Below are 26,343 nucleotides of genomic sequence, written 5' to 3' on the forward strand. Positions count from 1 at the left end.
AGAGAAGATTCGTTGTTCAATTTCTGAATCTCCTCAGGGCTTTCAAACATTGTGGGGACTGTTTCTGAATTATTTTCAAAACCTTCAATTCGTTGTTTAAATTCAGATATTGGCTATTATTTTTCATTATATGGGAAGATATTTTACCTCTTTTCTCCTTAATAAACAGCTTTGGTCTTGGTAGGGGTTAGATTTTTTTGTAATAAATTAGTATATTTCATTATAACTTTTGATTAACTTGCATGAATACGGGGTAATGAGATTGTTATTATGGATAGATATAATGTAATTGGTAGTCTTTATCTTTTTTGACCTTATATATACTTTCTTGTACTCTGTATTCTTCTATGTAGAAACTAATAAACAAAATACTGAAAGGAAAGGTTGGAAAAAATTGAATACAGGATTGTATTTGAATGTTCACAGTATACGGAATATGGTAGTGAACTTGTAGGACTGTTGCAGATTGGCAATATGATGTTGTAGGCTTCACTGAATTATAGCTGGCAGCTTAATGTCCAAGAATGCACATTGTAGAGAAAGGACAGGCAGGAAGCAGAGGGTGCGGTGTGGTTCTGTTGATAAAAAAAAATGAAACATCATAAAAAGAGGTGACATAGGTTAGAAGGTGTTGAATCATTGTGGATAGAGCTAAGGAACTACAAGGGTAAAAAGACCCTGATGGGAGTTGTATACAGACGCACAAACAGCACTAGCGATGTGGTCCACAAGTTATAATGAGAGATAGAAAATGCATGCCAAAAGGGCAATGTTACAATAGTCATGGGAGATTTCAGTATGCAGGTAGATTGGGAAAGTAAAGTTGGTACTGGATTCCAGGAGGAGGAATTTCTAAGTGCCTACCAGATGGCTTTTTTGAGCAGCTCATGTTGAGCCCACTGGGGGATTAGCTATTCTGGATTGGGTGTTGTGCAGTGAACTGGAATTGATTAGAGAGCTTAAGGTAAAAGAACCCTTAGGGGAAAGTGATCATAATATGATTGAATTCACCCTGAAATTTGAGAAGGAGGTGCTAAATTCAGATATACAAGTATTACAGTGGAATAAAGGGAATTACAGAGGCATGAGAAAGGATTTGGCCCGAGTTGATTGGAAAAGAACATAAGCAGGGATAACGGCAGAGCAGCAATGACTTTTTAAAAAAGGAGGGAGAGAGAAACCAGGGAATTATAGACCAGTTAGCCTAACATCGGTGGTGGGGAAACTGCTAGAGTCAGTTATCAAAGATGTGATAACAGCACATTTGGAAAGCGGTGAAATCATCGGACCAAGTCAGCATGGATTTGTGAAAGGAAAATCATGTCTGACGAATCTCATAGAATTTTTTGAGGATGTAACTAGTAGAGTGGATAGGGGAGAACCAGTGGATGTGGTATATTTGGATTTTCAAAAGGCTTTTGACAAGGTCCCACACAGGAGATTAGTGTGCAAACTTAAAGCACACAGTATTGCGGGTAGGGTATTGATGTGGATAGAGAATTGGTTAGCAGACAGGAAGCAAAGAGTGGGAATAAACGAGACCTTTTCAGAATGGCAGGCAGTGACTAGTGGGGTACCGCAAGGCTCAATGCTGGGACCTCAGTTGTTTACAATATATATTAATGACTTGGATGAGGGAATTAAATGCAGCATCTCCAAGTTTGCGGATGACACAATAACGGCAGGGGAGGATGCTAAGAGGATGCAGGGTGCCTTGTATAGGTTGGGTGAGTGGGCAAATTCATGGCAGATGCAATTTAATGTGAATGAATGTGAAGTTATCCACTTTGGTGGCAAAAACAGGAAAACAGATTATTATCTGAATGGTGGCCGATTAGGAAAAGGGGAGGTGCAACGAGACCTGGGTGTCATTATACACCAGTCATTGAAAGTGGGCATGCAGGTACAGCAGGCGGTGAAAAAGGCGAATGGTATGCTGGCATTTATAGCGAGAGGATTCGAGTACAGGAGCAGGGAGGTACTACTGCAGTTGTACAGGGCCTTGGTGAGACCACACCTGGAGTATTGTGTGCAGTTTTGGTCCCCTAATCTGAGGAAAAACATCCTTGCCATAGAGGGAGTACAAAGAAGGTCCACCAGATTGATTCCTGGGATGGCAGGACTTTCATATGATGAAAGACTGGATGAACTAGGCTTATACTCGTTGGAATTTCGAAGATTGAGGGGGGATCTGATTGAAACGTATAAAATCCTAAAGGGATTGGACAGGCTAGATGCAGGAAGATTGTTCCCGATGTTGGGGAAGTCCAGAACGAGGGGTCACAGTTTGAGGATAAAGGGGAAGCCTTTTAGGACCGAGATGAGGAAAAACTTCTTCACGCAGAGAGTGGTGAATCTGTGGAATTCTCTGCCACAGGAAACAGTTGAGGCCAGTTCATTGGCTATATTTAAGAGGGAGTTAGATATGGCCCTTGTGGCTACGGGGATCAGGGGGTATGGAGGGAAGGCTGGGGCGGGGTTCTGAGTTGGATGATCAGCCATGATCATAATAAATGGCGGTGCAGGCTCGAAGGGCCGAATGGCCTACTCCACCTATTTTTTTTTTCTATGATTCTAGAAGACTGGAAAATTGCAAATGTCACTCTACTCCTTAAGGAAGACAGGCAGAGGAAAAGAAACTATAGGCCAGCTTGTCTGCCCTCAGTGGTTGGGAAAATGTTGGAGATGATTATTAAGGATGAGGTCTTAGGGCAGTTGGAGGCACATGATAAAATAGGCAATGTTCAGCATGGTTTCCTCAAGGGAAAATCTTACCTGACAATTCTGCTGGAATTCTTTACAGAAATAACAAGCAGGAGAGACAAAGAAAAATTGATTGTTGTGTACTTAGATTTTCAAAAGGCCTTTGACAAGGTGCCACACATGAGGGTGCTTAACAAGCTACATGTCCATGGTATTACAGGGAAGCTTCTGGCATGAATAAAGCAGTGGCTGATTGGCAGAGGCAAAGAGCAGGAATGAAGGGAGCCTTTTCCAATTGGCTGCCGGTGACTAGTGATGATCCACAGGAGTCTGCGTTGGGGCCAGTTCTTTTTCTCATTATATGTCAATGAAACGTTGTTGCAAAACTTGCAGAGAATGTGAAGATGGATGGAGGGACAGGTAGCTTTGAGAAAGTAGGCTATAGAAGGACTTGGACAAATTAGGAAAATGGGCAAAGAAATGGCAGATGGAATACACTTGGGAAGTGTATGGTCAAGCACTTTGGCAGAAATAATGAAGGGTTAACTGTTTTTTAAATGAGAAAATAAAAAAAAATGGAGGTGCAAAGGAACTTGGGAGTCCTCGTGCAGGATTCCCTAAATGTTAATTTGCAGGTTGAGTCTGTGATGAGGAAGGCAATTCACCTACTGATGGAACCGTCCATAGCTACAGCATTGCACACCGTCCTCACTCACCTGGAGAAGAGTGATGTATATATTAAAATATTGTTCCTGGACTACAGTTCAGCATTTAACACCATAATTCCTTCCATACTTGACAGGAAGCTCAGGGACCTCAGCTTCCTATCGGATCATTGGCAGGTGATAAGGATGGGCTCCCTCACCTCTGTCAACACTGGTTCTCTCTCCCCCCCCCCCCCCCAAGGTTGTGTCCTGAGTCCCCTTCTCTACTCCCTTTACACCCACGTCTGTACTGTCACACACAGCTCCACCTGATCAAATTCAGGGATGACATGACTTTAAGCGACCTAATTTCTAGTGGTGATGAGACAGCCTACAGAGGAGACATTGACACCCTGACACAGTAGTACCAAGATAACAACCTCTCCTTCAATGTCCAAAAAACAAAAGAGCTGATTGTGAATTACAGGAGGAACGGAAACATCAATGGGTCTGCAGCTGAAAAGGTGAATAGTTTCAAGTTTCTCGGTATACACATCACCGATGATCTCACCTGGACTCTACACATCAGCTTTGTGGCAAAAAAAAAAGCTCAACAGCATCTCTTCCACCTCAGGTGATGAAGAACCTCGGCATGGGTCCCTAAATCCTCAAGACCTTTTACAGGGGCACCATTGGGAGCCTGCCGACTGGCCGTATCACAGCCTGGTATGGGAACTGTACTAACCTTGATCGCTAGGCACTGCAGAGAGTGGTACGGACAACCAGCACATCTGTATATGTGAACTTCCCTCCATTATGGACATTTATAGCAGCAGGTGCAGAAAGAAGGCCTGAAAGATCATCAAGGACGCCAGTCACCGCAACCATAAACTGATTTATCTGCTTACTAAAGGCAAATGCTACTGCAGCATTAAAGTTAGGACCAGCAGGCTATGGGACAGTTTATTTAAATTCTAATTCTAAATGCAGTGTTAGCCTTGAGTCAGAATATAAAAGCAAGGATGTAATGTTGAGATTTTATAAAGCACTGGTGAGGCCTCACTTGGCATATTGTGAGTAGGTTTGGGCCCCTTGGTGAAGAAAGAATGTGCTGAAATTAGAGAAGGTTCAAAGGAGGTTCATGAAAATTACTCCAGGATTGAATGGTTTGTGTGAAGAGCGTTTGATGGTTCTGGACCTGTATTCATTAGAATTCATTGAAACCTATTGAGTGGTGAACCTGTGGAATGTTTTGCTACAGTTAGCTGTGGAGGCCAAATGTTTGTGTGTTTAAGGCAGAGTTTGATAGATTCTTGATTGGTGGAGCATACTGGATGAGCCAAATGGCCCAATTCTGCTCCTACATCCTATATCTTATGGAGTTTGTACCTATGTCCATGTGGGTTTCCTCCAGATGCTCCTGCTTCCTCCCACAGTGCAAAGGTATGTTAGGTTAGTTGGCTTGTTACCATGTTGTATCTCTAACTAAAAACAGTTATTTAATTTGGTTAAAATTAATGTTGCCTTAAATTTATCATGATAATTGTTGACATTCAATAAGTACTCTGTAATCAAATGAAATTGGTAGTGTTACTGTAAGTTTAAATTTTAATATTTTCAAATCCATATTCTGAGTTTTGAGTCTAATCGTTGAAATAGCAACCGTTCAGGCAAATCTTTCTCAAATATGATATTTTATAATGTCATCAAATTTAAAAGGTTAGCTATCAGTGTTTGTCTTAGACTATTAGTTTTCCTTAAGTTGTATCTGAAGTGAGGGAAGGTGTAGAAACAAATGCATTAGGTTAAATGGGTTGTGACGTGGAGTTTGATATCCTTGTCCATGTGAGACTAACTATCTGAAAAAACATACACCTTTTCATTCTCCTCTGTGATGAACTCTAGTTTGTTGATGTACTTGACCTATTTTTAGTTATTATTGATACTAATTTTATTTGTTTCAAATCAATTGTAATTAATGTTCAGTTTCCTAAAATCTGGCAATATGTGGAGAGATTATTTATTCATAAATACATATGTTTTGAAATAAAATATTTTGAGATACTCGTGCAATATTAAACATATTCTTAAGACAGCGCCAAAGAAAATGTCTTCTTTCACAACCAATTGTTATAACACCTTTGAGCCACTTAATGACACTCTCTAGGTTTGCAGAGGCAGAAGCTGACTGCAGCCAAGCAATCTCATTGGACAATACTTATTCCAAAGCCTTTGCACGAAGAGGAACTGCCCGTTTATGCCTTGGGAAATTAAAGGAAGCAAAAGAAGGTGAGAATGGTTTAAAGCTTAGAAAAAATGATTTTTATTTCAAAGAAAAATTCCTCTTGGATTTTGCAGTTAATTTGAACAGAAATTAACAGAAGTCACTGTTTTATTTTGTATTGAAGACTTATTGGGGGGGACAAGTTGGATTCTCTGAACTTGTATAACAGGAGAACCCTGTGTTATGTTTCTTCACAATATTCTGTAACATGAAGCTGCATCATCTGCGTTTGCATCTAGAATTTGTGTTTGTTTGCTATTTTCGCATAAATTAAGTGCAGATCTTTTTTCTTATGCCAGGTTGTTTTGGGAGTGATTTGTGAATTATGTAAGTGCCAACTTCTGTAACATGGAGGTCTCCCATGCCAGTTACTTTTCATTTGTCATTGTGTTCTTGCATGGGAAAGCTATTGATATTTAGTTAATCTGGGTGTGATCTTGTCAGTTACTATGATCATTTGGGCCATTAATCTTAGTGACCAATATCCTGTTACTTGCCAAAAGTATGCAATCCCATTTGTCTTTCTGGACAAAATGACAGACATTCAGTTCGTGTTTGTAACTTTGGTGAGAGACAGAAAGCAGTCTGCAGAAAAGAAAGCACATGGATGAATTGTTCTGAAAGCCACAATGGAATTGATGGACCAATTAGCCAATCATATATAACAAAATATAAAAATAATTGAAAAAGGATCTAGTGCTTTCCTGGTCTATAGGATGAATAAACTCTTCTCGGGCTTCCAACTGGGTACATGTATCAATTATAACCAGCTTTTCGATGACAAACTCCACGATCTTCGTCAGGGATGATGCCTGGGCATATCTAGTCTGGTGGTATTTATACCCTTGTAGTCCATCCTTCCTGATTGGCTAGACCTTGTCCAATAAGAGTTCCATTCTCCCACATTGTTTACAATTGAATTCCAATCCTTGGAACAAGACCTTCATCTTTGTTAAAATTCTTTTCCTCCAGTTTTATTTCAATGGCTTCCTTTACCCAGCAGTCCCAAAAGCCATTGGCGCAGCACAGTAGTTTTGCGCTGTTGAAGACAATCCTATGGTCATTGCGAATGCAGTGTTCTGCTACTGTCGATTTCTCCGGGTAATCCAATCGGATACACCTCCTGTGATCCTTGATGTGGGCTTCCACTGTGTCTGGCCAAGATACGCTGGTCTGCATTCACGGGGAATCATGTAAACTTTAGGCAACTTGAGTCCCAGGTCATCTTTTACCCGCATAAGCTGTGATTTGAGCTTCCTTACGGGTTTGTGGATGATATTAATCTTAATATGGTATTAATTTCTTCAGGATTCTGGCTATACTGCCTGGGCATGATCCCTGAAGATGGCGGAATTTGTCATCAAAACGTCTGTTGTAATCGATACCTGTACTCAGCTTGAAATCCGAGCAGAGTTTATTCATGCAAATAATTGCTTTATAATTTTGCTGATTTCTTCACTAATCTAAACATTGAAAGATTTTTGCATCTTAATTATTTGTAAAGTAATTTTTTTTTCTTTCATAATCCGGGTGTTGTTGGCAGGACCAACATCAATTCCTAAGTGCCCTGAGAATTGGGCATGTCAGTGAGATAGGGAATTGGCGACCTTCCTAAACTGCTGCAATCCTGGCAAAGTGTCTGTGTAGTGCTGTTGCTTCCACGATATTGATCCTATGACACTATTGGTCATAGAGCATGCTGTAGTTACAATGCACTATGATGTTTTAGTGCAAGAACATTGTGTGATTGACAGGTGCCAGTCAAATGGAATTTCACAGCTGCAAGTAAAAGTTTGAGAGCCCTTGGCAATTATCTGGTTTTCTGCATTAAATATTCATAAAATGTAGTCTGATCTTCATCATATCCCTTGATGCCCCAACCAATCAGGAATCTATCGACTTCCGTTTTAAATATACCCAAGGATTTGGCCTCCACTGCAGTCTGTAGCAGAGCAATCCACGGATTCACCTCTCCAGCTAAAACAAAACGCTCCTTATTTCCGTTCTGATTCATGTCGTTACTGAACACATTGTTTCGTCCTGATTTTGTGTGTCTCTTTTATAGAGCTGGGCACCTCCAAAACCTATATCACCAATCTCATCTCATTGTTTGACTCCAAATAGCTTTTGCAGAAGGCATTACCCCAGAGGTTCATGTACTTTTTTGAACGTAGACTGACTGTTTATATGGTGTAATCAGTATTGATGTGAAGAAGTACAATTGTTTGTGTGTTATTAGTTTAGGCAGATTGTGCTTGTCTATTATTGTGACTTGTATAAGATCAGACCACATCTTATGAGTAGTTAATGAAGAAAATCAGATAATTTCAAAGGGTTCACAAACTTTTTCTTGCATCTGTATGTTCCGGAAGATGCTGACACTTGAGTTGTTGCTTCTGGATAAGTTAAGTGGAAAGTACCTCTGATTAGTGCTTTGTCAGTAGTGGAAAATGGTTGGTGTGGGAGATGAGTCCAGGTTCTGACCTGATCCATTAAGTTTCTGATGGTAACACCCAGGTTTTTGATCCTCTCTCTCTTTGAGATGGTCGTTACTTTCACTTCTGTAGCACAATTGCTTCATTTGCGGTTGATCATTTAAACAGTTTTTAATTGCATTTTAATTATTTAATTAGACTTTGAAATGGTGCTAAGGCTGGAACCAGGAAACAAGCAGGCTTTAACTGAACTTGGAAAAATAAACAAGGTAAGAATGAAGAACTTGTATTGCATTGTGTAAAGGAAAATTATAGAATTAAATTGTATAATAATTGCATTTTGGAAACAACCATCTCATGTATATCCTTCCTGCCTATGTCCGCAGTGTGTTCATCAATGCCAGTAGCAGATTGTTCAAATTATGGTATTAAAGTAGGTGTAGATATACCATTAGTAAGTGTTATTAAAATCGTGATAGATTTGAGAGTATGAGAAGTTGTCAACAATAAAACAATTTGATAACCAGGAGATACAGCCAAAGCTGAAGTGAAGAATATTTTATTTAACACAATGGTTGCTGTGGACTGGAATGCAATGTCAGAAGGAGTGAAAGAAGCAGAATCAACAGTAATATTTAACAGGTAATGTTGTTACTTGGATTTTCAGTAGGCCTTCAACAAGGTGCTATACATCCATTTGTCTTGCGAGACCATGGATCTGCGCCTGGAAAGTCTTCACTCCAGGGCGCAGGCCTGGGCAAGGTTGTATGGAAGACCAGCAGTTGCCCATGCTACAAGTCTCCCCTCTCCACGACACCAATGTTGTCTAAGGGAAGGGCATTAGGACCCATACAGCTTGGCACCAGTGTCGTCGCAGAGCAGTGTGTGATTAAGTGCCTTGCTCAAGGACACAACGCGTTCTCTCGGCTGGGGCTCGAACTCATGACCTTCAGGTAGCTAGTCCAATGCCTTAACCACTTGGCCACGTGCTCACACAAGGTGCCATACATGAGGCTACTAAACAAGATAAGAGCTCATGGTATTACAGGAAAGATATTAACATAGGTAGAATATTAGCTGTGTGGCAGAAGGCAACAAGTGGGAATGAAAGAGGCATTTTCCGGTTGGCTGTCGGTGACTAGTATTGCACAGGGGTTGACGTTAGGTCTGCTACTTTTCTCGTTATGTTAATAACCTGGATGATGGAATTGATGGCTTTGTGACCAAGTTTATAAATGAAACAAAAATAGATGGAGGGGCAGGTAGCGTTGAGGAAGCAGGGAGTGTGCAAAGGACAGATAGATTAGGAGATTGGCAAAGAAATGGCAGTTGGAAAACAGTGCAGGGAAGCATATAATCATGCACTTTAGTGGAAATAATAAAGGTGTAGCCTATTTTATGAATAGGGTGTGAATTCAGAAATGAGAGGTGCAAGGGGACTTAGGAGGCTGCATGCAGGAATCCCTAAAGGTTAACTTGCAGGTTGAGTCTGTATTAAAGAAGGCAAATGCAATATTAGCACTCATTTTGAGAGGACTAAGATGTAATGCTGGGCTTTGTCAGGGATTGGTCAGACTATATTTAAAGTACTGTAAACACGAGGAAATCTGCAGATGCTGGAATTTCAAGCAACACACATAAAAATTGCTGGTGAACGCAGCAGGCCAGGCACCATCTATTGGAAGAGGTACATTCGACGTTTCGGGCCGAGACCCTTCGTCAGGACTAACTGAAAGAAGAGCTGGTAAGAGATTTGAAAGTGGGAGGACTGTAAGATGTTTTGGGCCCAGAAAGGATGTGCTATCATTGGAGAGCAGTTTTGGGCTAAGAAAGGAGGTGTTGGCATTAGAGAGGGCCCAAAGGAAGCTTTGGACAACAATTCTGGGAATGAAAGGATTAATATCCAAGGAGTGTTTGGCTCTGGGCCTGGAATTCAGAAGAATGGTGGGGGAGGGGGGATCTAATTTAATCTTCCTGAATATTGAAAGGCCTAGGAATTTTCTTAGCCAGAACATTGTGAATCTGTGGAATTCATTACCACAGGCTGCTGTGGAGGCCAAGTGATTGGGTATATTTAAAGCAGTGGTTGATAGGTTTTTGAATAGTAAGGGTTTCGAAGGTTATGAGGAGAAGGCAGGAGAATGGGGCTGAGGATAATTCAGTCATGATGGAATAATGGAGCAGACACAATATGCTGATTTTACTCCTATGTTTTATGATTGAGTGGATTAATAGTTGAACATAGAAACTTTTTCAGAGCTTTTGAGATGGAGCAAAAGGCAGGGTTAATTGGATCACTCTTTTGGAGGTTCCCATGCAAATGACTCCCTTGTGCATAAAGGGTGTTAGCATGCAATGGTTGAAGAAAATGTGAGCAATCTTTATCATAGCATCTGTAGTTTTTAGAATAGGATTGTTTTGCAAGGTGGCACAGCCTTGAATGGGTTGAATGGTGGCCTCGTTTTAGTAAATAAATACAGTCAATTCTAGTTAATTAGGTCACATCGGAGCCAGTACATTTTGGTCCAATTAAACAGCTGCTCCAAATATCAAAAGTTTAATGGAAATTGTTGTTAAGATATAAAAAAGACGAACTACTGTTTGACTGAATAACAAATTACATATTTAAATGAAATACAGGAGAAATTAGAGCACTACCAATACTACTGCAGTGCTAAAAGTCTTTATTAGTTCCCAATATTTGTCAACAGAGGAATTCTTTGTAGATTAACAAATCCAGCACAGATACCTAGTGCAGATAATGGACTTCCTTTGTACAATGCTCTCGACGATTCCATCCTACAAATCTTCATTTTCATGGTAACATTCAAGATGATTGTTGATGCCTTTCAATTCCTTGTAGTTCCTAACTTGTTGAAGTAGTGGAATCGTTTCATTTTCACTCCTGGCCATTTCTGGCATCTACAAGCCTCAATGCTTGAACTGCCGTGAGCAAAACAGTTCCAATTTGTCTTATTGCTTATTTCTTACCAACTACCAGTGACAAAGTCACTGCTTTTTGAACACAAACTCACACAGCTGACTCTATATAAAAAATGCTCACTGTAAGCATTTTGTAGCATCCAATGGCCACATAAGTACACATGATTCAGCTTCAGTCTCCTGCCCTAATGAAGCAGCATAGTATCCCAAATGAACAAAAAGGAATGCCGGCTATTTTCTCGATTAGTTTGTGTTCTTTAAGAGTTGTTCCAAATGAGCGGCTGCCCTGATTACCTGATGGCCCAACTAACCAGAATCCACTGTATAAGAACTTTTTTCAATGATTTTAACTTGAAGAAAATGGGTAGGAAATGAGAGAAAGGTAATAGCTTTCATCCTTAATGAGGGATGACACTGCATTGAACACTTTGGAAATGGTTTACAAGAACATATTTGACTTAGTTTCCTTACAGTTCATTGACTGTTTCTGTAAATTAATATTGTAATAAGAATAACTTGTGTTTAAGTTGACTAATTGTTTATAATGCACAAAGTTGAAGTCTGGGTCAGAATTATATGTTCGGAAAATAAATAGGAATTCTTAGTAATATCTAATGATTTTTCTAGGCCAACAAACGAGATGGTTGGCAAGTTTAGAAGTTTAATGAAGTTGATAAATCATAGGCCTGCAGCAGAAAATATCTGACTTCTGCGTATTTATAATCAATTCGTAATGAGAACTTCAATGTTTTTTTCAAGGAATTAGCTTTGCAAGGAGATACACTTACAAAATCATCGGGAGAGAAGGATGATGTTCCAAGGCTAGTCAAAGCAATTGATAAGCCACCTCATCTAAGGTCTACAGTAAGTTTTGAATTACTATCAAGTAGAAATTTAGAATAACTGGACCAACAGAGGCATATCCTTGTATGATCGCGTGTTGAATTATCTTCAATGCTTTTCGTGGTCTGTAAGTGAAGAATACGAAGGATCCATGTTTCCAGAATAATTCCATTTAAATTTACTAAAAATCATGTCAATTATTATTAGGTGATCTTTTAGAAGAATGGTGTGCTGTGGTGTATTTTGCAAGTTTCCTCCTTTGGCTATACAGCAGAAAATCTCAAGTATAAAAGTATCAACACTAAAGCAGAGTTATGCTTAATGCCTATATTGTTAAATTTTGTCAACAGCCTTTTGGAGTTATTTTCTAAAATCATAATTTGAGGGAAGTAAATTGAAAGGTGTCTTTCACTGAAGAATTGTGTTATTATTAGATGAACAGTACTCGTATTCAGTAATGAAGGGTCTCAGCCTGAAATGTCGACTGTCCATTTCCCTCCACAGATACAGCCTGAACAGGCGAGTTCAATAATGTCAACTTCTTTCAATCTGGCATAGTTATTTGAAAGTTAATTTTTTCTGTGCAATTAATTCTTATGTCCTGATTCTCACTTCAACATTTGTCATTACTTTCATAAAAATGTATGGAATCAAATTATGAAATATAAGTATTTCTTCTATTTAATAGGGAATCTTTTAAACACAAACCAACACATTGCACAGCTATTACGTTTACTCTTAGCAAGGTGTGCGTGACTCCTTTTTTGGACCAATTAATTTTGCATTTTGGATTCCAATTTCTATTAGTTTTCATGAAAATAGTAGTCACTTAGTGTTTAAACTTGAATGGTATTATCAAAAATACAAAAAGGTGCCAAATTTACAACCATTAGGCATTAGTCTTTCAGTATATGCAGTGGCTTGCTGCTACTTTAGTTTTGTGAGTGTTGTGGTGACTAGTGAGGCAAGTGTTGGATTCACGGGCTGTTTTCTGGATGGGACAGGATGTGCCTGGTGCAACTGTTAGGTGGGTAGTTAATGCATTCCCAAATCATGGGTGCAAGGTACTCATTGCCATCCAGGATGCTCCTTCTCTAGGCCCTGAGATTCCTTGGAGTCAATGGGAATGTTGCACAGTCTGCTAATAAACAGCCTCGTATGATAGAGTGCTTTAGAAGTCTAGTGTAAGAAAGGGCATCCCATGGTTAGCCTCATCGTGCCAACTGAGAACCAGGATCTGAATGCTGGGAGTGCTGGCCTGGGGAACAATGCACATTGGCAAAATGGCATTGATGGTACTTTTCTATTGCTTTGAGATGCATGCCTCAGGAGCATATGAGACTGTACATATGCAGGCTATTTTGGAGACTGATTTTTGTGCCAGCAAAATCTTAGCCAAAGTGCACATGCCATGTTAGCAGAGTGGTTAGTATGATTCCATTGCAGCTCAGGGTGTTTTGGAGTTTGGATTTCAATTCCAGCACCATTCTGCAAGGAGTCCCTGTGTGTCCTCCTTCGTGGAATGTGTGGATCTTCCCCAGGTGCCCGGGTTAATTGGTTATTGTAAATTGTCCCATAATTGGATGAGGGTTCATCGGGGTTATGAGTTACTGGGGCTGTGTGGCTCAAAGGGCCTATTCCCTGCTATATCACTAAATAAAAATCAACATTGAAGGCAGTCATGAATTTCTACAATACACTAGCCTTTTATTAAATCTGTCACACGCACAGCCTTTTAATAAATGTGATATTACTTAAAAATTAGATGATAGTTTTTCTTGGAATAAAGCCAGTTTTTAGCAAAGTTGAATGACTTGTTTGAACTTTAAACTTTGAAATTTGCTTTCTATGATTTTACTATAGAAGCTTCTCCCCATGATCTGAACTAAACAAGAACAAGGAAATCAAAAGGTCCAATATATTGAATTCTGGTCTGCATTTATACCACAGAGTTGAACCAGCATAAATTATTTCTTTGTTTTAAGTTCGGTAGTAGAAAGAAAGACTCACCTGTCAGTCTACATTGCTTTTGACGGAAGCCTTTTGAAAATAAACAGTGACGTGCTAACTCACAGAACTGTTAGACTGTAGGAATGCCTCCAACAAAAGAAAGGAAACATGCCCTCTTCTCATTGCTACCATCAAGGAGGATGTACAGGAGCTTGAGGATGCACTATAATGTTCCAGGAGCAGTTTCTTCCCTTCCACCATCAGATTTCTCAATGGACAATGAACCCATAAACACTACCTCAGTATTTTCCTCTCTTTTGCACTATTTAATTTAATTTTCTTCTTTATATATAATTGTAATTTATAATTTATATTATTATGTATTGCTGCCACAAAACAACAAATTCATGACATATGCCTGTGATATTAAATCTGATTTTGGTTCTAGTTTAATGGACTGTTGGGCAGCATGTATAATGGCTCATTTAAACGAAGATTCAGCAAAACTGAGTTGACAAAAGTGGAGAGTTGAAAGTGTTTATGACTGGACATAAACTGAAATGTAAATCAAATGATTGCTCTGTTTCTGTCTTTTAATATTCATTATTGCCATCATAAACTGATCACATTGAGTGGGCAGCACAAATTAACTGCATTGCCATGGTTGCTGCATTGCAAACAGCGTGAAGGTTATGCTTCATTGTATAGTTATTCCAATTCAATGTGAGGGATGAGATGGGGGGTGGACGAGAAAGTATTCCTACTATCAGCAAACTGCCAATGTATAACTTTAAGGCTAATTGACAGTCTTAATGTAAATTAGCCATACAGTTATACCTTGGCAGTTTGCTTATTATAGCCTTGCACTAAAGCCTTCACTGCAATTAGAAAATTTACATAAATTAATACGTATTACATTGCAAAATAATAATTTTATTAATTTCAGCAGCTCTTTTCTGATTTTCAAATAATTTTAGATTATGAAGACATGCAGTCCTCTTTTATTGTCATTTAGTAATGCATGCATTAAGAAATGATACAATATTTCCTCCAATGTGATATCGCAAAACACAGGCAAACCAAGACTGAAAAAAACTAACAAAGCCACATAATTATAACATATAGTTACAACAGTGCAACAGTACCATAACATGATGAAGAAGTCCATGAGCACAGTAAAAGTTCAAAGTCTCTCAAATGTCCCACATCTCACGCAGATGGGAGAAGGAAGAAAAACTCTCCCTGCCATACCCGACCACGGTCCGACTCTGAGTCATCCGAAAACTTCGAGCTCTGATCAGCTCTCCACCGAGTACTGAGCGCCATCTCTATCCGAACGATTCGACCTCCTTCTCAGTCGCCAAAAGCAGGCAAAGCCAGGGATTTTGAGACCTTCCCTCCGAAAGATTCCCCGACCGCGCAGTAACGACAGCAGCGAGCGAGGGTTTCAGAAAATTTTCCAGATGTTCCTCTGTGCTTTCACGTCCATCTCCATCAAATCAGAATTGTCCACAGCCCCTATTTAACAGATACGATATCATTTTTCACCGGAGGGCTGCGCACGTGCAGCGCACTGCTTTCTCTCCTCCCGCTCGGGGAAAGGAAAATAATTTCCTTTCCCCCACATGTAATCTGACCTTGCCACACTCAGCAAATTCTGTACCTATTTGGAACATAGTTGTATTTCTCATTATTTCAAGGTCCACCCTTGCTGTCACTTGTGTGAGAAAGTTATGTGAAAATTATCTTCATTCCTCTTTTAATGGGCTGATTTCAAGCTAGGGATTCCAACAGAAAATTTGTCCACGGTGTTGCTTCTGTACCTCAGCCCCACGAATGGTATTTTCTGAGGAAATGTTTGATTGGACTTAAATTTTTTCAGCTTTTTTGTTTCAATAATTTCTTTTTAGTTTAGTAACTTGATGATAACTTGAACAGTGTTTTCTTGGATGCTTTTCTCCCTCTTTCATTTGTCTAAAAGCTGAATATACTGTGTGTGCTATCCTTAAAAGATGGCTTGATATCTCCTTTTCCATCAATTTTCAAATTCACTCTCTCCCTCCAATATCAATTTCTCACATTTCATTTTATCCCTATCTCAGCTGATCATTCTGTCCCACCTATGCAGAGTTCATAACCTTTCTCCCTGAATCTTTTCTTTTTGAACTCTCGGCTACAGCTGAGCATTGCCAATTTAGGACAATACTGGTGAAGTTCTCACTTGCAGGATTGAATTTAAGTTCAGTACAGAGCAAGTGGTCATCAATAATGTGTAGTTGGGAATACCTACTGCACTGTCAATGAATGCCAATCAGGATTTTCTCCACTGTGCACCTGAGACCAGTAGAGCTTTAGCTTTAAATTTAAAAGTGATTTGTTTAAGCAACTTAACTCTCAAGTTGAGCTAAAAAAAAAAGTAGAAATCTGGAGTAGATGGTATTACTCAGATATCAGCAATATTAAAAATAAAAAAATTTTGGGTTGCACTGTATAAATCAGTGTATTGGTGGATATAGTAATGGCTTGTCTGTGTTGTGAGGTCAAAGGTGTTTTTACAGAACTTCTCCCTCACTAAGGCAATTGGTCTGACACTCTTTTGTGGTGAAATGTCAAAATAGTGTCTTTTATCTTGTTGTGTGGTTCCTGTCAGTATCAAAAAGCAAGAAACATTGATCTTTATGTTAGCAGATAAAATGGAGTCCCTGAAATCAAATTGAATTTCCTTCAGCCTGCTTCTTATATTTAAATTACCTTAAATTTGAACCATTTTGCAGCAAACTATTGAAATGAAAAATGCAAAGCCCATTATTATAATAATTATAAAAAGTCCACTTCAATAACCTCTAAATGTTAATGGTAGAATGGTAAATCTATGCAGGGAGTCAAAGGAGATGGGAAGATCTTAAATGGACTTTTTGCATCTCTATTTACTTAGGTGACGGATACAGAATCTATAGAAGTGAGGCAAAGCAACAGCAGGGTCATGAACCCTATGCAGATTAGAGAGGAGGAGGTGTTTGCTGTCTTAAGGCAAATCAAGGAGGATAAATCCCCAGGGCCTGCGGAGGACACCGAGATTGGGGTGAAGTGGTCAGCGAGGAAGACTATCAGAGCTTGCAGCAGGATCTGGACTAGCTAGAAAAATAGGCTGAAAAATAGCAGATGGAATTTAATGCAGACAAGTGTGAGGTGTTTCACTTCAGTAGGACCAACCAAAATAGGTCTTGCACAGTGAACGGTAGGGCATTGATGCAGTAGAACAAAGGGATTTGGGAAAACACTTCCGTAATTCATTGGAAGTGGTGTGACAGGTAGATAGAGTCGTAAAGAATTGGCCTTCATAAATCAATGTATTGTGTGCAGGAGATGAGATGTTATGTTGAAGTTGTATAAGACTTTGGTAAGGCTGAATTCAGAGTATTGTGTGCAGTTTTGGTCACCTATCTACAGGAAAGATGTACTATAAGGTTGGAAAGACACATAGAAAATTTGCAAGGGTGTTGCCGGGACTGGAGGACATGAGTTAAAGAATGACTTTATTCCTTGAAATATTGAAGATTAAGGGGAGATTTCTAGAGGTATACAAAATTATGAGGTGTTTAGATAGGGTAAACGCAAGCAGGCTTTTTCTACTGAGGTAGGGTGGGACTTCAACTGAAGGTCTTGGGTTAAGGGTGAGAGGTGAAAAGTTTAAGGGGAACATGAGACTGTGAAAGTGTGGAATGCACTGTCAGTGCATGTGGTGCATACTAGCTCAATTTCAACATTTAAGAGAAATTTGGGATAGGTTCATGGGGCAGGTGTATGGATGGCTATTGTCAAGGTGCAGGTCAATGGGAGTAGGTAGTTAAAATGGTTCAGCACAGTCTAGATGGGCCAAAGGGCCTGTTTCTGTGCTGTAATTTTCTATGGCTCTATAACTCTAAATGTAGTTAATAGGGGAAGAAAGGCCAACTTGCAGCATTTCCCATTAATGTAATTATACATAAATGTGCCCTTGAATTTAGATCTTGTTTCCTTATAATAATCTGTATTTAAAATACTGATGTGATAGTACTTTGGTAATACTAGGAAAGAGTTAAGAGATTTTTTTTTCTTTCAAGCTGCACTGTGTGCAATTGTCAAAATTTAGCTGACATTTCTAAAGGGCAAGCTGTGATGATTGAATTGAACCTTGCAAATCTGAAGTCTTGTTGTTGAGGGATTTCAGACCCTAATACAGAGACATATTCTTGCTAAAACATCTGCAAATCACATAATCAACATCTAATAATGACATTGTTATGCTTGGCTGTGCGAGTTGGTGGTTCAGTCCAGTCCAACCTGTGGCCTGTGCTTACTCACACACTCCTGTCTGTTCTTGTGGTTGTACTTTCTGCTTTCCTTTGGGTCCAGTTGGCCTTGAGGCCGGCTCGATGTAGCTGAAGCCACTTAAACTTGAATGGTGTACCTTGAAGGCTTGCCTGCATTCTGATCAGGGATCTTCAAGAACTACTGAAGTAGATTGAAATACTTTTAAAGCAATATGCTTAAATCCTTTGCAGTTCATATGACTTTCCACAATTTATGTAAAATAATAAAAACAACCTAAGTGTTTGCACTTCATACACTTTTGCAAAAGATTGCCTTTATTCATGAAGCCACAATGAATATTGCCAGCTCATGTCCAGCAGAGTAGGAGGTTAGATGTCGCAGCTAATCTCAAGCTTATTTCTTCCTTTCAAAGTTCAAAGTAAATTTATTGTTGAGGTACATATATGTCATGATACACTACACTGAAATTGATTTTCTTGCAGGAATTCATAATAAGTACAAAGAAATACAATAGCATCAATGGAAAAACTACACACAACAAAGGTGACAAACAGCCAATGTGCAAAAGACTGCAAATACAAACGAAAAAAAAGCAAAGTAATAATAATAAATAAATAAGTACTAAATCTCAAGAACATGACTTGTAGAGTCCTTGAAAGTGAGTCCATAGGTCATGGAATCAGTTTGGTGTTGGGTGTGTGAAGTTAGAAATTTAAGCACTGCAGGCTGTAATTAAGAATCAAAATGATACAGCTCATTTTCTCTGAACACTTGGTGCGGAACAATTGTGTTTCTTGTTGCCAACAGCCTCCTTTCATCTTGCATCTTTTGACAAGAGATGAAGGCTGAAAATTGTAATTAGTTTTCAAACATTGAAAATCACAAGTCAGGGATCCTGTTGTCACTATCATAAAATATTATACCCTCTTATTTATTTTTACTCTATTAGTAATAATTAACTCATTTAGCAGGCTTGTCAGTTAAATATGTAGTTAAGCAAAAAAAAAATATATAATGTGGGCATTTGATCTGAGTCAATAGGTTGTGGGTTTCAGCCTCAAGTGCAGTGCTATGAAAATGCTGCTTTAATGTTGGTGCTACTTTTCAGGTGAGACGGACATTAAACCAAAATGCCACTTGCCATCTCAGGTGTCATAAATTTATTCTGTGAGCAGCAGTGTAGTTCTGGTTTTCTACCCATCTCTCAAACCACATACAATTTGTCTATATGGCAATATATTATGGGAACAAACTAACAAAATATCTGATAACATGCTAGATCACTAAATATAAAAATTACTGGATTCGATATAAAGTTAATTTCCATGTCCTGAGGTGATGAAATCAACCATGTTTCCTCACTTCTCTTCCTGAGATTAACAATTTTTTTTCCACCATCTTGAATATTTGTACAATTGGAGCAGTATTAATTGAATATTGTAAAGAAGTGTTTTGCAGTTGATTAGGTATAATGTGTTATACTCCAAAAGTTATTTTCATTGCCTAAAGTCCCACACTCTATTTAATTTGTGAGCAGTTTCCTGTTCTCTATATACATCCTAATTCTATCAAGTGCATTTTGGCATGACCGAAGCCTCTTTCAATTTGTGTAAATCAAAGACCCAGACTTTCAAAGACTGTCCTTCACTTCAGGGGAAAACTTTACATCCAGTGCAGTTCTTCTGGAGTCTAATCACTTTTGTAATATATCTAGTGCAGAATGCTTCCATCAGTTAAAATTTGAAGGTAGTTCCTAATTTTTAATAATAATGTAAGAAATATAATGGTCATATCATTTAGGTTTACTCCCTTAGTGCATTCCAGAAATCTCCCATGGGATTCTTTATGTCCATATGTGTACACAGACTTAGCCTTAGCTTAAAGCTTCATACAGAAGATTTCACTTGCATCCTTGTGAAACACCCAGGTTGCTGAAGTGGAATGTCAACCTAGATTTCTTTGTGTAGTCAATTGTCTTAAAGTAGAAATTGAAGAATCTGAATCACTGGTATATGTCGTGAAATTTGTTGATGCTTTGTGACAGCAGTACAGTGTAATGCATGATAAAAAAAAACTAAATTACAATAAGGATGTATATAATTTATTTTTTACCAGCATTATGAATGAATATATAATGAGAAGAGGACAAGTCATCGGTGATGAGGTCCTTAATGATGGGTGCCGCCTCTTTGAAGCATTGCCTTTTGAAGATGTCCCAAATGTAGGAGAGGCTAGTGCCCATAATGGAAGTGATTAAGTTTGCAACTTTCTGCAGCTTCCCCGGTACCAAATGCTATGCAACCAGTTAGAATGATCTCCATGGTATATCTGCAGAAATTTGATAATAGTCTTTGGCGACATAGCAAATCTTCTCAAACTCCGAATGAATTATAACCTCTGTTGTGCCTTCCTTGTACTTGCATCAATAATTTGTGCCATGGATAGACCCTCCGAGATGTTGAAACTACTTATTCTTTTCACTGCTGATCCCTCGATGAGGACTGGTGTATGTTCCCTCGACTTCCCCTTCCTGAAGTCCACAAACAATTCCTTGGTCTTACTGACATTGACTGCAAGGTCATTGTTACAACACCACTCAACCAGCTGATCTACCTCGCTCCTGTATACCTCTTTATCATCATCTGAAATTCTGCCGACTATAGTTGTCGTTGGCAAATTTATTGATGATATTTGAAGTGTGCCTAGCCACACAGTGGTGGGTGTAGAGGGATTAGAGCAGTGGGCGATGCATGCAGTCTTGAGCTGCTCCAGTGTTGATTGTCAGCAAGAAGGAGATGTTATTTCCAATCCACACAGACTGTGGGCTCCTGATGAGGAAATTCATTTTAATATTACTTTAATTTTTTGTGAAATGTAATTTCATAATTCATTCTGACAAAGGATCAGACAAAAGCAATCTGTATCTGCATTGCAAAACAAAACAAATATTGAGGAAAAGTATATTTATTGTTTAGTTGAATTTACTGTCTTAAGTTTAGCTGTAACATCCTACAATTAATTTGCCTTAATATTAATATTCCCTTCAAGAAACCTCTGATCAGAGTTGCAATTGAAGAAGTTGGTGATAAAACAAGTAACATTAAGGAGATACCAGCTGCAGTCTCTTCTTCTTCTGATCTTCCATCAAAGCAGACATCTGCGTTATTATCTCCTGAAGCTCCCAATGCCAAAATCCTTAAAGTGGAAGAATGTGGGGGCTCTCCATTAACTTCTAGCAGGAGGTATGTTATGTTTATTGTAAGAAAATGTATTGGCATAGGTAGGGTAGACTTTCCCCAGGGTAGGAATGTCAAGTGTTGGGTGGTACTTGTTTTGCTCTGCATTGGCATTTAACTATAGAGCAACAGCCCTTAATGTTACAGGCCCTTCAGCGTATGATGCTGTGCCTACATTTTAACTTACTTTAACATCAGTCTAACTTTGCCCTCCTACATAGGCCTCATTTTTTTCTATCATCCATGTGCCTATCTTAAGAGTTTCTTAAATGCCACTAATGTTTCTGCCTCGGCTACCACCCTTGGCAGCATGTTCCACTCATTCACCATTCTGTATGGGGGTTGAGGGGGAAGAAACAATTTATCTCTGACATCTTGGGCATGTTTATGCCAGTAAAAGTACTGTGTTAAGGGAGCTCTGTTTGCTTTTCTCCTTATTTTTTCCACCTGTAGATGGAGAGCTCTCATAGTGTGTCCACTGCTACTGTACTGTTGGTGAAATCAACTCATTGACAGTGAACTAGGAACCATCATCTTGGTCTAATGATTCAGTGTACTTACACTGATATTTCAGAGAAATGAAGAAGGTTATTTTGTTAAAAAGTAAACCTGGAGTGTAGAGTGTGACTCTGAAAGTACCATACAAAGCAATCAGTTTACTGATAATGGTCCTGTCCCTGTCTAGTTGCTGTTTGCTTGCCTTTATTGTTTGCACAATTTTTTTCTCTCTCTGCACACTGGGTGTTTGGACAGTCTTCTTTTGTTTTGGATTAATTTTATTGGCATTCTTTGTTTCATTGCTGCCTGAGAATAGATAAATCTTAAGGTTGTATGAAGTATATATACTTTGAAAATAAAATGTACTCTGACCTTTGAAGATATTTGAGCATGTAATCTAGTCTGCCACAGTTTCAACCTTGTATTTAAATTTCTGCATCTTGGGGCTATGATTTCTTTCATTCAATACCCTGAGGATTGTATAAACCAAATCATGTGTTCCCCAGTAGATACATCAATGGAACTTCCTACGTGACCTTAAAAGTGGCTCTAAGTTTCTTTGCTACTTTAATGTTCTGCTGGAAAAGTATAGATTAAAAAAAACTAAATTGGGAAATATGAAACTTCAGTGTTTTAATGGTTTATGTATATTGAATGAATTGTATTCCTTTCCAAGTATTTTACTGAAACTGTCCTTTTTCAGTGGTTATTCTGGTGTGCCAGACAAACAACCAGGTAAGGCTGAAGCCATTGCCGTAGCAAACTCGGCGAAAGTGAAGAAACCGGAATCCTCTTTGCCTCATCACAATGTAACTATCCCTGTTGCCCCTGCCAATGCCTTTCAGCTTGAAGCAGACCTCCGCAAGTTGAAAAATTATCCAGAGATGGTCCATAAGTATTTAAAGGTAGGAATAATAGTGTATCATCCATGGGTGTGCAATTTTTTTGTATGTTAATTTTAAATGTTGTTAAATGGTAGAAAGAAATTTACCTAGGTTTGGAAAATTAATGTAAAGGAGGAGGCTAACAATAGTCAAGTGACATTGCATCAGAAGTACAGAGGATTATGTCTTCCATTTTGTAATCAGCAGAGCACAATCAGCAATTTAGGGTAAATCAGTAAATTCCAGTAGTTAATTGTAGGCTGTTGTAAATATTTACTTTCCAGTGCATTGTTCTGATTTATTTAAATTATTGTTCCTTTTGAGCAGCAAATTGAGCCCTCTTTTTATCCGCAACTGTTTCAAAAGTCTTTGGAACCCGACATTCTAAATCACATTTTAAAGATCCTTCATGATTTATACATCAGGTAAGCAATATTCAGCTTTTCATTCCACCTTCTCTGAATAGTGCACCAAAGTGTGAGTGATGGTGATAAACAACAGGAAGATTTACCAAAAAAAGCAGAAGTCATCCAAATGTTTTTCTTTCCCATGTCTTGTAAAGTTTAAAGTAAATTTATTATCAAAGTACGTATGTCACCAATACTACCCTGAGATTCATTTTCTTGCAGACATTCACCGTAAATACAAAGAAACAGAATACACTGCACACAACAAAGATGGACAAACAACTACTGTGCAAATACAAAAATGAAACAAAGCAATAATAATTAAGTAACAAATACTGAAAGCTTGAGCTGTAGAGTCCTTGAAAATGAGTGCATAGGTTGTGGAATCAGTTCAGTATTCAGGTGAATGAAGTTATCCATGTTGGTTCAAGAGCCTGATGGTTGAAGAGTAATAACTTCCTGACCCTGGTGGTGTGGAACCTTACGCTCCTGTACCTTCAACCCAATGACACCAGCAAGAAGAGAGTAAGGACCGGTTGGTGGGCGTCCTTGATGATGGATGCTGCTTTCCTGCAACAGCGCTCCATGTAGATATGCTCAATGGTGGGGAGGGCTTTACCCGTGATAAACTGCGCCGCATCCACTAATTTTTGTAGACTTTACATGTTGTTGAATGCCTCCTCTTTACCAAGATTTTGACCACAACACAATACTGATTGAAAATCTCTTTGTAATACTTCTTGCAATATTTTCTTCGTTAGTGACATTAAGGAAATGCAAATGTCTCTGGTGCTATCTTATTGCTGTTAAGTGTGTACATTTTTCAAACTTGATATATTAATGCTTCTAAGGCCTATCACAATAGGAACAGTGAGCCAATCTCATAGCATATGTTGGAAAAACAAATCAAGTTAACCTTTCCAAGCTCATTGTGAGTTAAAACATTCTATCAGTAGTTTTGATGTAAAACTTGGCAATTAATGATTAATTTACAGGGGTTAATCAATAGATTTTTGAGAACCCACACACAATTTATTCTTTGTTATCTGCTGACTCAGGCAATCCTTCACTCCTGAAATGTACAATCCAGCCATTGAAATTCTTGTCATGGAATAGGCAGAAAACTGACAAAGACATACTAGGAGATTCATAGACTGCTGAGGGCTAGATCTGTGGCATTCAAGACAAGAATTCCAGGGACAAGCTATGAAAGGTTATTTTAAGAGCGAAAAAAAAAAACAAATACTAATTGAGGTTAGAGACGGAATTGGATGCACGTCAGCTCTGGCGGGGTTTACAGGCCATTACTTCCTGCAAAGCAAAACATAACATCATGAATGGCTGTGATGCTTCACTCCCAGATGAGCTCGATGCCTTTTCTGTACAGTTTGAAAAGAAGAATAAAGCTACACTTGCGAATCCCTACTGCATCTGGTGGTTCTGTGATCTCAGTCTTGGAAGCTGATGTCAGGACATCTTTCAAGAGGGTGAAACCTTGCAAGGCATCAGGCCCTGATGGTATATCTGGAATTTCTCCGAAAACCTGTGCCAACCAACTATGGAGTGTTCAAAGACATCTTCACACTCTCGCTGCTGCAGTCAGAGGTTCCCACCTGCTTCAAAAATGTGGCAATCATACCAGTGCCCATGAAGAGCAGGGTGAGCTGCCTCAACAACTATCACCCAGTGGCACTCACATCTACTGTGATGAAGTATTTTGAGAGGTCGGTCATGGCTAGAATCAACTCCTGCCTAAGCAGGGACCGGGACCCACTGCAATTTGCCTATCACCACATAGATCAACAGTGGATGCTTTCTCAGTGGCTCTTCAATCGACATTAGTAATACTTATGTCAGTGTGCTGATTATTGCTTACAGTTCATTGTTCAAGAAAGTCATACCCTCAGTTCTAAAAAAGCTCCAAAATCTGGGCCTCTGTAACTAGATACTTGACTTCCTCACTGGAACACCACAGTATGTGAGGATCGGAAATAACATCTCCTCCTTGCTGACGATCAGCAAGACCAAGGAATTGATTGTGGAACAAAGGGCAAGTGGAAGGAACACAATGCCGTCCTCTTTGAGGGATCAGCCGTTGAAAGGGTGAGCAGTTTCAAGTTCCTGGGTGTCAACATCTCTGTGGATCTATCGTGGGTCCAACATAGTTACAAAGTTACAGAGGCTGTGTTTCGTTAGGAATTAGAGGAGGTTTGTTATGTCACCAATTTCTCCAGATGTACTCTGGAGAGCATTCTAACTGGTCTCATCACCATCTGGTAATAGAGGGGACACTGGACAGGATCAGAAAATGCTGCAGAAAGTTGCAAACTCAGCCTGCTCCATCGTGGGCGTTACCTTTGCCAGCACCAGGGATACCTCCAAAAGACGATCCCTCAAAAAGATGGGCAAGCATCATTAAGGACCCCTATCACCGAGGACATTGCCCTTTTCTCATTGCTACTGTCAAGGAGGAAGTTCAGGAACATGAAGACACACACATTTCAGAAACAGCTTCTTAAAACATAGAAACATAGAAAACCTACAGTACAATACAGGCCCTTCGACCCACAAGATTGTGCCGAACATGTCACTACCTTAGAAATTAGCTAGACTTACCTATAGCCCTCTATTTTTCTAAGCCCCATGTACCTATCCAAAAGTCTCTTAAAAGACCATATCGTATCCGCCTCCACCACCGTTGCTGGCCGCCCATTCCACGCACTCACTACTCCCTGAGTAAAAAACTTACCCCTGACATCTCCTCTGTCCCTACTCCCCAGCACCTTAAAACTGCGTCCTCTTGTGGCAGCCGTTTCAGCCTTGGGAAAAATCCTCTATCCACACAATCAATGTCTCTCATCATCTTGTACACCTCTATCAGGTCACCTCTCATCTTACGTTGCTCCAAGGAGAAAAGGCCGAGTTCACTCAACCTATTCTCTTAAGGCATGCTCCCTGATCCAGGCAATATCCTTGTAAATCTCCTCTGCACCCTTCTATGGCTTCCACATCCTTCCTGTAGTGAGGCAACCAGAACTGAGCATAGTACTCCAAGTGGGGTCTGACCAGGGTCCTATATAGCTGCAACATTACCTCTCGGCTCATAAATTCAATTCCATGATTGATGAAGGCTGATGCACAGTATGCCTTAACCACAGAGTCAACCTGCGCAGCTGCTTTGAGCGTCCTGTGGACTCGGACC

General features: G+C 39.3%; 1 protein-coding gene across 2 annotated transcripts in view; it reads left to right on the forward strand.

Annotated features, from left to right (window-relative positions):
* The window catches only part of rpap3 (RNA polymerase II associated protein 3), a 58,297-nt gene that overhangs the window by 26,439 nt on the left and 5,515 nt on the right, over positions 1-26,343 (forward strand). The window contains exons 9-15 of one of the 2 annotated variants that reach the window (XM_072268263.1): positions 5,515-5,636; positions 8,265-8,335; positions 11,769-11,873; positions 21,165-21,358; positions 22,554-22,755; positions 23,062-23,159; positions 23,364-25,200. In XM_072268263.1, coding sequence (XP_072124364.1) covers positions 5,515-5,636; positions 8,265-8,335; positions 11,769-11,873; positions 21,165-21,358; positions 22,554-22,755; positions 23,062-23,159; positions 23,364-23,376 — 805 coding nt within the window. In that variant the 3' untranslated portion in view covers positions 23,377-25,200. Of the gene's footprint in view, positions 1-5,514; positions 5,637-8,264; positions 8,336-11,768; positions 11,874-21,164; positions 21,359-22,553; positions 22,756-23,061; positions 23,160-23,363; positions 25,201-26,343 lie in introns of those variants that run through there. The other variant, XM_072268262.1, reaches the window with a different exon arrangement.

This window comes from Mobula birostris, chromosome 9 (assembly GCF_030028105.1).
Source record: "Mobula birostris isolate sMobBir1 chromosome 9, sMobBir1.hap1, whole genome shotgun sequence".
Lineage (NCBI taxonomy): Eukaryota > Metazoa > Chordata > Chondrichthyes > Myliobatiformes > Myliobatidae > Mobula > Mobula birostris.